At 56.9% G+C, this 11559-nt stretch overlaps 3 protein-coding genes across 3 annotated transcripts; all 3 read right to left on the reverse strand.

The window, feature by feature from the left end:
- Nucleotides 1-490: 490 nt before the first annotated feature.
- Nucleotides 491-1515, reverse strand: GGS23DRAFT_543486 (uncharacterized protein). The gene is made up of 3 exons (XM_051514848.1): nt 1242-1515; nt 955-1141; nt 491-909 (listed from the first exon to the last, which is right to left on the reverse strand). Exons 1-3 carry the CDS (start codon nt 1289-1291, stop codon nt 772-774), a joined length of 375 nt encoding a protein of 124 aa, XP_051376697.1. The 5' UTR covers nt 1292-1515; the 3' UTR covers nt 491-771.
- A 254-nt stretch (nt 1516-1769) lies between these two features.
- Nucleotides 1770-2586, reverse strand: GGS23DRAFT_543489 (uncharacterized protein). Its single transcript, XM_051514849.1, has one exon. The coding sequence runs from the start codon at nt 2348-2350 to the stop codon at nt 1898-1900; it is 453 nt and encodes a 150-aa protein (XP_051376698.1). The 5' UTR covers nt 2351-2586; the 3' UTR covers nt 1770-1897.
- Nucleotides 2587-4451: 1865 nt separating this feature from the next.
- GGS23DRAFT_6030 (uncharacterized protein) lies at nt 4452-5624 on the reverse strand. Its single transcript, XM_051519415.1, has one exon. It carries the CDS (start codon nt 5405-5407, stop codon nt 4592-4594), a length of 816 nt encoding a protein of 271 aa, XP_051376699.1. The 5' UTR covers nt 5408-5624; the 3' UTR covers nt 4452-4591.
- Nucleotides 5625-11559: the final 5935 nt, after the last annotated feature.

Raw genomic sequence — 11559 nt, forward strand, 5'->3', positions numbered from 1 at the left:
TCAGGTCGCCAACCGCGGGTAGGACACGCCGTGAACCAATACGTAAGTATAGCTACCAGTGCTGCTGCTATCACGGGCAGCTGGCGCTGTTGGTGCTGCCGTGGTCGGTCGTGTCGCTAGCGCCCTACGCGGCCGGTATGACCGATCCCGCCTCGCCCAGCTGCCCAGCGGCGACACGCCGGCCTTATATAACACTACTCGGCCAAGCCCGTAGCGATAGAGAGGCCGATAGCGTGCTGTCATTGCCGTCTCTGCATGCGTATTAACGACCCAGAGCTGAGACCCCCTGGCGTCGTACCGACCGGCCGGCAAGGGCAAGGATGGGAGGCAGATCGGTCTGTAGCAGCGAGGAAGAGGATTGATGCCCCGGTCTCTCTCGCCCGGGTCATCACGCATCTCGTCATGAAGCAGACCAGCAAATACCTATGCAAAGAAGAGATTACGGAAGAGAGGAGGAGATTGGGGGAGAGGGGCGCGGAGGCGTCTTTGGACCCTTTTGTTTTTATTTATTTCTATTACCTATGTCATGTATCTAATATCGTCGAACCTGGGGAGGACATCGTAGCAGGTAGGTACCTATCTCAAAGTATCGATCACGTTTAAATTGGGCTCCGTGGAATGGGGCACGGGACCGGGGAGGAAGAGGAGACGAGGAGGGGGAGGAAGTGGGTGTCTGGGTCTGGGGCGAATCTCCCCTCTTTCTCGCTCTCTCTTCCGCTCTCTCTGCCTCTCCCTCTCCCTCTCCCCTCTCACCTATCTAACCTTACTCGCTCACTTCACTCTCTCTCCCTCTCCACACCGACTCCTCCCACCCAAAGGAGAGCACCCCGGCCAAAAGCGGGTAGACGTTGCCGGCTGCTGCGGTCTCGGATAGCGAGGAAAGCAGAGCAAGCTTGAAGCTCCTCTCCCCTCTAGTTTGATATCACGCTCGTTAGGGTAATTGAGCAGAAAGACCCTCTCCAGCTCCGTCGCCCATCCCTTCCTCCCCAATTTCGCAGAGACACCTATAGGACACATACAGTGTGAATAGGGGCAGGGAGGCGAGGGGGGAGGTCGGCGGGAGGAGGAGGTGAAGTGACGGTATGACATAATTGATGGGGGTCGAACCGCGCGGCGCGGCCCAGCCCAACCATTTACCCACCTACAGCGGCTCGTCACCCCGGCGTGGGGAAGAGAGAGAGAGAGAGAGAGAGAGAGAGAGAGAGGAGGGGGTGTGGGTGAGTGTGCGAGGGCGTACATACGTAAGTGAGAAGGATAGAGAGAGGGGTCCGGGACGATGCAATAATAGCATCGACGAGAACAACGCTCGATAGGCTGGCTGGTGGGAGGGCCGGAGAGGGCCAAGCAGGCGAGCGTGCCGAAAGAATACCTACTTCCACGCCTACCTACCGACCTACGCCTAGCTGACTGACAGACATACCTAGGTAATATCCCAGTCGCCTGTACCGTATGCCAGCCCGCGAGCCCGCCCACCTTCCTGCCTGCCTGCCTTGCCTGCCTGCCTGCCCGTATTCATATATGAATCGACGTATCGCCCCCCCCCCCCCCCCGGTCCGGGAGTGGTGCTTGGCTGGTCTTGCACGAGATTACCGCGCCGCGGGCCAAGCCTGCTCCCCCAGACCCGTCGCAAGTCTGGTACACGGCCCTGCCCTCCTTTGGGGGCGGGCAGGAAAAGGTAGGTAAAGGTGCCGTGACAGGCTGGGCGGGAGCCCCAACTTCCGATTCGCCCGACCTGCCTCTTTTTTTTCTTCTTTCCCTGGCGCAGATCGCCGCTCTGTCCAGGTGGCCCGCCGCCCGGGTGTGCCCATCTATCTATCTATCTATCGTCGTCCGTTGCGGTGAGGACTGGGTCGTAGCAGCAGCATGCACGTCTTGCCGCGCCAGCTGGACGAAGGGGTCAGATCGATATATCGATACGGGACGAACCGGGCAGACAGGCAGGCAGGCAAGTCAGGTAGGCCGGTAGGAGGCCGCGTAGGTCCGATAGACTGGATGGAAAGGTAGGATTGCAGAAATATATAGGTAGGCTGTACGGTCCCGACGACGGTGGTGGAAGACCGACTTTTTTTGGGGGGGGGGGGGATTCTTTTTTTTTTCGTGTGGTAGCAACCCGCCGCCATGTCGATATCGAGCTCTCGGCGGGAATCTGTCTAGGAAAGGAGGGGGAGGGAGAGCGCGCGAGAGGGGAGTGGGCTGTGTGGGCGGACGTGAGGGCGAGAGAGCCAGAGCCAGAGCGAGCGAGCAGGCCAAGCGACGAACGCCGGAACGCGAACACAGGGCGCAGAGAGGCCGTAGGACGGGCGAAGGATGGGACTGGCCAACCTATCTGACCGGAACACGCATCGCGCATTAGTGCTACGGACCTATATAGTTGCCTACCGGCCTAAGCCTCCCCCTTCCTCCTCCTCCTCCCCTATCTCCCCAACCCGGGCTCCTGTACGCACAGCGGCACCTAAAGAGGGTCTGCCATGTGGCAGCCCGGAATCTACCGCGCCCCCCCCCCCTCCCCCCCCTCGGCTGAGAGGAGACAGATGGCCGTCCTAGCTGCGTCTTCTACGCGCGCGCGCGCGCGCGTTCGTACACACATACAGCAGCAGGGTTGGTCACCGCTAGGCGTCGAACACGATAATAGGGGGGGAGAGGGGAGGAGGGGAGGAGGGAGGGGGGGCACGCTAACTAACGAAGGAGGCGGAGGAGCTGCGGGCGAGTTCACTAGAGAAGCTCTGCTCGTCCGAGGAGCCCCGACGGCGACCAAGCAGCGCCCGCAGTCCTGCATCAGACGAGATGGGTATGACGCGGTACCGAATGTGCGTGTTTCTCTCTCGGCAGCGCTACCGACGGCGTCGCTGACGTATGCTGCAAGGTAAGGCCGATCCTCTGACGGATTGGCCAACGCAAGGGCGAGAAGGGTCCAGTCAGCCCCCCCCCCCCCCCCCCGGTGATCGATCCTCCCAGCCCTCGGTATGTCCGTCTAAGGTGCGAGAGGCTGTTGGAATGCACGTATGTGTATGTGCGTATGTGCGTATGTACGTATGGATGCATGTAGATGCATGTGTGTATGCGTGTTATGTGTGTGCGTGTGCGTATTCTATGGTGTTGTAGCGTGTGTGCGTGTCTGTGTGCGTATGTGTGTATGTATAGGTAGGTGAAGTAGGTAGTAGTAGTAGCAGCAGCAGCAGCAGTAGTAGTAGTAGTAGTAGTAGTAGTAGTAGTAGTAGTAGTAGATGTAGGTTGCAAGCATCCAAGTTCTTTGCCGGAGAACTCCGTGGCAACTTCAGAAGAGAGACCAAGGGCGTAAGAGCAAATGCTACAGTGCTATTATCTATCGACTTACGACATGACCGGCAGACAACCATCCTTGCGTCTCTGGCGCACCAGGCAAGAGGCCGTCGTAACGGCCGCTCGACGGCAGGTATTTGGGCCGTACGGGGTCGCACGGATGGCATGTTTACTTCCAGAGTTGAGACGCTTATGGATCGTGACTTGTTGCTATCTGACCCCGGAGTAGACAGATAGACGGCTGCTTGTCACCAGCGCGAAGACATTGTGTATTGTATTTTCTGTTTCACCTTTGTTGGGATTCTCCCGTCGGGCCATTTACTGACCTCGAGGTTTACCCTCTGGCGTAGCCGTTTAATGTGATCCTAACCCATCCTGTTGGCCCCCGTCCCCTCCCCCCTCCCCCTTCTCCCCTTTCCCAAAACGGGAAGTGATCCAAACACCACGCACATATACACAACGCGCACATTATCTGCTGTTTCTCTCGTGCAATACGCCTAAAATCCACCGACTCCTTTCTCTCTTCGCCCGATATTTTAGACTCCGCTAAATGCTAAGCCCCGTGTGATCTCGTAAAAGAAACGGCTTCTCCTTCCTCTGTGTTTGCTCCTCGGTATGTAGCTGTATAGACAAACTCGGTGGGGTATTCGGGATATCCGGGATAGAATGGATATAAAAGAGTTTCTGCAGTCTGGTAATTCGCAATCTGGTATCGAATAATGGCCTATAATAGAAAAAAGATTAAGAACCCATGATGAAAAACAGACGCCGCAACTCCAAGCAAGCCTAACCAGCGGACTCCGGGACCCCCCTCGGGGATGTAGATATGTATATATGTGTGCGTGCGTGCGTGCGTGCGTGTGAACCGCAACGTCCCCAAATCCAAACCCAGCAAAAATGTCGCGAGTAGATGGGACAAAGGAAAGACGTCCGGGGGGGGGGAGGCATCTGGTACATAGTTCGGTGCTGGGGACCCGCGACCTGTGACTGAAAAAAAGCAAACTGTTCTTCATTCCTAACACCTTGACCATGTTAAGCGGCAACAACAATATGAAGCTTTCTTTTTGGTTTCCTTCCCGCCCGAAATGTCGGTTGCCCGAGCTATGCGTAATCTCTAATGACCGTTGTGTCCAATGCTAGAATAATATGATGCGCCTCGGGTATAACCTCGTCAGAGGCGAGGGAAACCCGTAGTAGTGATTAAAAGCGATATAGTATAACCATGTTTTGCTTCAATAAACGAAAGTAGAGTAGCGAGTGAGGTGAGGTGGGGGTCTTTTGTTCTTCTGGTTCGGGGCTAGGGCTTGCGTGCTTAACGTTGGCCCGGGTCGTGCGGCGCGCTGGGTCGCGTTGCCCAGCCGGTCTCGTATGGTTCTCGCTTATACGGGGTGAAACTCTGTACCGGCGTGCTTGTGGTAGATGGCCCAGCGCTCGGTGTCCCAGCAGGCTGATCCAACCGTAAGGGAGGCAATCGTGGGTTTCGAGCCGCGGTCGAAGGAGTTCCCGGTTGCGAAATAGGGGCGTGCGTAGGTTGAGGGATCGAGGGAAGACCGGTCTGAGCGGCGGCGTAGGACGGGCTATACTCTAGCTGCGAGTCTGTACGACGTCTTCGCGTCGCCCTCTCACCTGTTATAGGGTCGGCGGCGCCGTACGCGGGCATGGGGGGCGGCGGCGGGTTAGGGGCGAGGGGACTTCTCTCCGGAAAAGAACCGCCGCTTCTTGTGGAGATGGGGCTCGGCGGGCCCTGGTAAGCGAGCTCGCTGATTCCGGGAGTCCGGTAGACGATATCGCGGAGCCGATCTCGGTCGCTGCGGTATCGATCCCGCTCGCTCTCTATCTCGTGCTGGCGCTTTTGGAGCTCGCGGTTCTGACTCTCCAGCTCTTGTATCCTCATCCCCTGCTGGATTTCCTTGTCCTTCTTTCGAGCTCGGAAGCGCGCGGAAGCGCCCGCGTTTCGTTGTCGCTTTTCATCTGCCTGCTTCGACCCGTTGTACATATCCAGTGGCACGATCAACGGTTCGCCACCCACATTCATCGCCGCGTGCCCATCGACCCCCATCATACCCCGGACCCCTGCCCCCCCCTGGATCGCACCTCCGAATCCGCTCGACCACCTCGAATCCCCCATAGGCACAGAAGTGGGAAACCCTCGGCTGCTGGGCGGGAGAGTCGTCGTCGCGTACGGCGGGGTCGAGTTGAAGACATGTGGGCTTGGCTGGCTGCCAGAACTCCCGCGTGAATGGTGAGACTCATGCCCCGGAGTGTTGAATGGACCCGGGATCGGTTGGGAGAGGGATCGAGGGGGGGGAGCGCCGTCAGTGGAGCTAGGGTGGTCGGGGGGCCAACACCGGGAGGGTGAATTCTCCCAAAGTGAGGTGCCAAAGATTGCGGTCCGCTAATGTGCGGAGATTGGACGTGTTGTCCTGGCGCTGGGGGGTCAGTAGGAAAGCCTCGGCTGTTGGAGGCGGGGGGGGCAGAGGGATAATAATGAGGCTGGGAGACGTTCGAAGCCCGAGCCGGCGGGACGTGTCCAGTGCTACCGACTCGAGGAGATCTCGGTGTCAAGATTCGCCGGGCCGCTCCCAAACCGAGATGCGAATGGGCCAATGCAGGCGAGTCGCGATCCACCAACGACGGCCCCAACGGAGGGTGGCCGCCAGCCGCGGGATTCGTCGGCTGTTGGCTCGTCATCCCATGCCCTTGAAACAGGAAGGGTCGCGGTGTAGATGGAGTCGACGACTCGAAGGAAGAGCCTTGCTGATTCGGGCTCGGGTTTAGAGAATGGCCACCGGGCGGTCCAGGCACTGAAGCCGCAGTGCCGGTCGGTGACGAGTGCGCTTCCGCTGGGTTCAGAATATTTCGCACTCCGAAGCCCCTCTGGGGTACCGACTGCGCTAGGTCTCCATTAGTTCGGGGAATGCCATCGCTCTCTAATGGTCCGTTGTTGGCAGGTTGGTTACCAGCCCTTCGAGAATCCGACTGGTGTGAACTCGGCGACGTGTTCGTACCTGTCGGAGGAGACCTGGATATCCGAGGTGAAGCAGATCGTGACGCAGGCTCCCTCTGCGACATCGGATCCGGTTCCCCTGCTCGAAGGCGGTCCAGAGGACCCAGACATTGACCGCCTCTACCAGACGCAAATTGGTACCGCTTGATCTCTGTTATCGTTTCGACACCCTCTGGTCTTTCTCCACCGAATTCGCCGTCCGCTTGCCCGGTGCTGCTTGGGCGATTCGAGTGAGGCCCCACGCCCCCGATACCAGCTGCACGGGTTGAGGGCTGCTGAGAGGGCTGGCGATGGATGAGATTTTGGACCGCCACGGCGACAGATTAGTGAGGGCTCTCGGAATACGGGTACCTGGTGATGAGGAGGACGAGGAGGCGGAAGAGGCGGGAGAGGAGGAAGACTCGTCCGGCCACTACACCAGCTATCGAGGCGGCTGCGCAGAGGAGAAGGGGGTGGGGGGGGGATGTCTCAATAAGCCGTCCTCTAGTATTCGAAGTGTATAGGTCGTAACGACATTCGAGATCCACACTTGAATGTCTGGCGAATGTTTGGTAGACGTTGCCGAGTTATATACGCAGAAATGCCTTCCAAGGTTCCTCTGGCCCGAGCAACGGGGTGTCCTCGCAGAATCGCGGTGGGAGAGGCCTGGGTCCGGCTGAGGAGCGGTTGCTCGAGTAGAAATGGCAGTGGTGAAGGAGGTTTTGAGTAGTATTTCCTCAGGGTGGCGGCTGGGATTAAGTGGATGAATATTAGTTGTCTCGTAGGTATTCTTGTAAATGCCCAACAGGAACCCCGTGCTAATGCGAGAAAAGGGTGGTCTCTAGGTGGCCAATGGTGAGGACGCAAGTAATGGGCCAGTCAAGATCCTGACTACATACAAGCCCTGCAAATGAATGGTCAAGAAGCGGCGCGTACCAACGCTACAGCAGCACTGGGGCCTGAAGGCGGGCAAATAGCCACCGGGTGGTGCTTGTGAGCGAGGTAGTATGTACGTATGTACGTATGTGTGTGTGTGTGTGTGTATGCACGTATGTATGTATGTTCTGTATATCTGTATGTATGGGCTTCTTTGGATGGATACGTGAGAGGAGGATGGACGACGAGAGGGCAACCTTCACAGATGGACAGGCGAGAACGGGTTTCTCGAGGACAGTGTTCCCACCTCCGCTTGCGTCAACCCTAGGGTATTGCTTCAGATGCGGTAAGCTCAGCACTTGGCCGCTGGCCGATATACGGTAAGTATGACTTTCTTGGGATGGTAGGGGAGAGGTGACGATGATGGCAGATGTAAGCAATCCGAATAGTCTTGGGGTCGACCGCACACTGAGACTAGCTCGCCAGAGCAAGGCCGTGTCCGTTCGATATCCTCCTCTTGCTGGGTCCTCCTTGGCACTGGAAACCCCCAGCTCCCATGCTTGTTCTTATCATCAGACAGGGCACACTTAGAAGGGGTGGGGACAAAGCATGGGGATGGTTTTGGGACTGCGGCCGGGGTGCAGAAGGCACCAGGGGGGCCATGTTGGTTGCTGGCAGGGAATTGGGAGTTAAGAACCCATAGATGGGGGGCAGTATGAACTGAGACACCCTGTGGCGTGTTGCTTTTGTCTAGCCAGAACCAGAGAGTTGCGGGAGCGGCCAGTATGTACACACTCGGACACGACGAGGAGGATCTAATGTAGGCATGTGTACGTATGTACGTATGTATGCATGCATGTGTGTGTGTGTGTGTGTGTGGTGTGTATGCGTAGGACTACGTAGGGCGTCGTTGTCCAAGGGATAACCACACGGCATCCTCGAACGTTGAGAAGCTTGACGAGCTGAGAGCGCAGCAGCCTTATTGACGATATCCGATCCAACACCTGCAGCTAGGGAGAGAGGGAGAGAGAGAGAGGAGGGAGGAGAGGCGTGCGAATCATGAGATGCCGGCCAGGCATGGTTCAAGCAGGCAAAACTTACCGGATAGATATCCACACTCGCGCTCAAGCTACAAGTGAGTCGAGGTACTTTTTTCTTCCCTCTCCCACTCACTCGTTCTTTTTCTTTCTTTCTTTCGTTCTCATACCACCTCGGCGCGCGGTTTGGTTCAGAGGTCGCGCTCCTCCGAGGGCGGATTCGAACGATGCGGTTGCGCTAGGCAATGGCATAAGCCAGCCACCGAGATCATACTGGCTGAGATTTCGGGATTATTCTCTGATTTGGGTCTGTGGAAAATGGAGCAGCGGTGGACGGGGGGAGCTGTCGACCGCAAGTTGTGGTGTAGTGTGGTTCGTTTAGTACGTAGACCAACGCAGGCAGAGCTAGAAGGGGGTAGAAGTTCTGGTGCCGCTCCCCCCCCCCCTTCCCCACCGCGCCGACAGGCCAACGGCTCGTCACGGCTCGTCACGAAGAGATGGGTTCATACCTGTAGATCTCTAGTGGAGTATAAAGGGTTTAGAGGGTCGACTCGGGGCGGGTAAAGGCTCCGCTCGTTCCAAAACGTTCTCCCACGACGGATTGTGCTGCGTAGAGACGATCGACAGGCTAGAAACCGTGACCAGCCAAGAGCGAGAAAACGTCAGTCGGCCCCCAGATTGAGGTCAGCAAACAACAACAAAGGCGGTCACCTAGACAGGGTCAGCCCCAGGACTGACCGGGGGACCAGGGTCAGGACTGAGCAACAGGAACGGCAGCGAGAGGAGGTATGTAGTAGCGGCAGTGGTCTACGTAGTAGCAGGTTAGCGTACGTGGTATATGTAGGTGTGTATGTGCGGACTGGGACGGGGGGATGTACATTCGCCATGGTGGTGGTGATGGTGGTGGTGGTGGTCCCTGGGGATGCTGTGGGCGTAGTAGCGTGTGTGTATGTGCACAATCGATGTGTATGTACCTGTAGAGCGGCAGCAGCGTAGTTGTAGTAATAGCAGCAGGGGTGAGGAGGAGTGGCGGCGACAGGATGTACATACATGGTATGGGCGTGTATGCATGTAAGGCATGTGGCTGCTGCCACCACTACCCGACTACACGAGGTGGTGACGGTGGTGAGGTGGTGGTGGTGAGGTGTGCGATACACCACACACACACAGACGCCGACACACATAAACACTGGCGCCAACTGGCCGAGCTGCTGTTGGTACAGCAGCGCGCACACTCTGGTCCTGGAATGCCGGAACCACCAAGATCGGCTGGGAGATTAGCGGTCAGTGCCGGTGGTAGGGAGCTGGCTTGTCTGCTGTTGACGAAGAGGGTCGCATCTTGCCAGGTGGGTTGGGACGGTTGGTGAGGTAGGCCGTAGGCCATGGAGGCTAGACCGGGTTAGGATGCAATGCGTGAGCCCAGCCAGCAATAGAAGAACGGCCTACCTCCTATACCTACATGCGTACAGACATGCATTAGTTATTAGTAGGTCTGATTAGTAGGTAGGTAGGTAGGTAGCTCTCAGGTTAGGTACATGCTACCCTAGGTCCCCTACCTTAGGAGGTAAGGTAGGTACCTGCCGGGCCGTACACACCCTGCATAGGATACCTAAATACCTGCCTCAGGCAGGCCGGCGTGCCTACTATAGGTACCTAAATCACCGTAAGCAATATATACGCGCGCATGCGTGGACACAGGTAGCTGCCATCCGTATACGGGTATACCACAGGTACCTCTATAATACGTGCCCTAGGTACCTAAGGTACCTACCTGTCCCGTGGAACGGAGAGGGATTGAAGACCTCCGCCCCTGTCCGCGGGTACATGGCCTGTATACCTCGTGTGGTACCAGATGAGGATCATGCCGACAGGTCTAATGCCAATCGGTATGCCAGGTGCCCGATATAATGAAGAATACCTTTTCGTCGTCCTAACCTTACTTCTGTCACAGCAAGTGTGGTTAAGGTGTAGGACCGGGATGATGGATGATGGATGAGAGCGACCACAGATGGTCGAGCCAGGGATGATCGCAAGTCAGAACAATAGCGGCACACACCTGGCGTAGTGCAGGCTATGACTAGCGCCAATCCACCGTCCGGTGACGCTTCCCATCGATTGGAATCCCTTTTTGTCTGGCCGGACCACGACCGCGGAGAGCGGGAAGGACCCTCCTTAACCGTCGCTCCCTTCTATTTTCCCTTCTACGTAATAGCTAAAATGGGTAGTATCAGCCCATGTGGGTCCCTGCCTACTTACATTATATACCTGCCTCCTATACATGAGGTACCTACCTACCTACCAGCCCCGTGTACTATACGGGTGCGTGCCTCCTCTGGCGGTGCCTACATTTGGTAACCTACCTACCTATGATACTTATACCACGCTCTTGCATATATGCATCGAGTGGGACTTGGTGCCGGTGTGCTGATGCATATTGCTACCGGGTGGTGCTTATGTATATTATATGCCCAGCTGGGCAGTGGTGATTATTATATCGATGCACGTCAATACCTGCCTTAGGTTGGTACCTGCCTACCTGCCTACCTGGCCGGTCTACTGGGGGATATGTGTAGGGTAGGAGGTACCTAAGGTCGATAGGAGGCAGATACCTAAATGTGTGGATGTAAGTAAGCCGAACCTTACCATCGCACGGGTATATGTACCGGGAAAGGTACCCTGCCTTACGGTAGTAGTCAATACTGCGTACTTTATACCTGCGGGAACGTGGCTGGGCATATGTGGACATACGTATTTGTACACAATCACGGCGGCCACATCTGCGCTGGGCTACATGCATATACATACACGCACACTCCGTCCCATGACATCCGACGACATGGCATGGAAGGTTGGGAACCCCCCTCTCCAAAAGGAGAGAAGAGCGACTCTACCTAGCCTACCTTCAATTCATCGAGCAACCTCGCCCGCTAGACGTGCCGTAGGAGGGCAGCGTCTCCAGGTAATCAATAAGCCACGGGTAGGTAGATTATTGCATACATAATATCTCCAATTTGTCCCATCCGTTCCTTTTCCAACCTTTCCCGCTCACCTATGCAATCCTACCTACCTACCTACCTACCGGCCTGCGCCCACCCACTACGTCCTCTCCCCCCCGTCTCTCGCTCTCGATCCCCCCTCTCGCTAATCCCTCTCCTCTGGTACGGCACAGTATGTATGGCATGCCTGTGCTGGCCGTATCGACCGGGTAGCCTACCTTACCTACGGTAGGACAGATCACGAAAGCGATCAGGTACCAACGTGTGTGGCCTGGTTCGATTCCAGCCCAACCACCGGAGCCATGTCTCACTAGCAACGACCGAGCATGCCAGCCATGCCAGCCATGTCAGCATGACCAATGAGTGTAGGGAGGATCGGCGACGC

This window comes from Durotheca rogersii (assembly GCF_024521655.1).
Source record: "Durotheca rogersii strain YMJ 92031201 chromosome Unknown GGS23scaffold_1, whole genome shotgun sequence".
Taxonomy (NCBI): Eukaryota; Fungi; Ascomycota; class Sordariomycetes; order Xylariales; family Xylariaceae; genus Durotheca; species Durotheca rogersii.

Excerpts from the sequence above, each read along its gene's own strand:
- GGS23DRAFT_543486 (XM_051514848.1), bottom strand. The coding sequence starts at position 1,291 with ATGCTATTATTGCATCGTCCCGGACCCCTCTCTCTATCCTTCTCACTT. Across the intron at positions 1,142-1,241 it reads TCTCTATCCTTCTCACTTAC|GTGGGTAAATGGTTGGGCTG; the intron begins GTATGTACGCCC and ends GAGCCGCTGTAG. Across the intron at positions 910-954 it reads GGGCGACGGAGCTGGAGAGG|GGGAGAGGAGCTTCAAGCTT; the intron begins GTCTTTCTGCTC and ends ATCAAACTAGAG.
- GGS23DRAFT_543489 (XM_051514849.1), bottom strand. The coding sequence starts at position 2,350 with ATGCGCGATGCGTGTTCCGGTCAGATAGGTTGGCCAGTCCCATCCTTC.
- GGS23DRAFT_6030 (XM_051519415.1), bottom strand. The coding sequence starts at position 5,407 with ATGGGGGATTCGAGGTGGTCGAGCGGATTCGGAGGTGCGATCCAGGGG.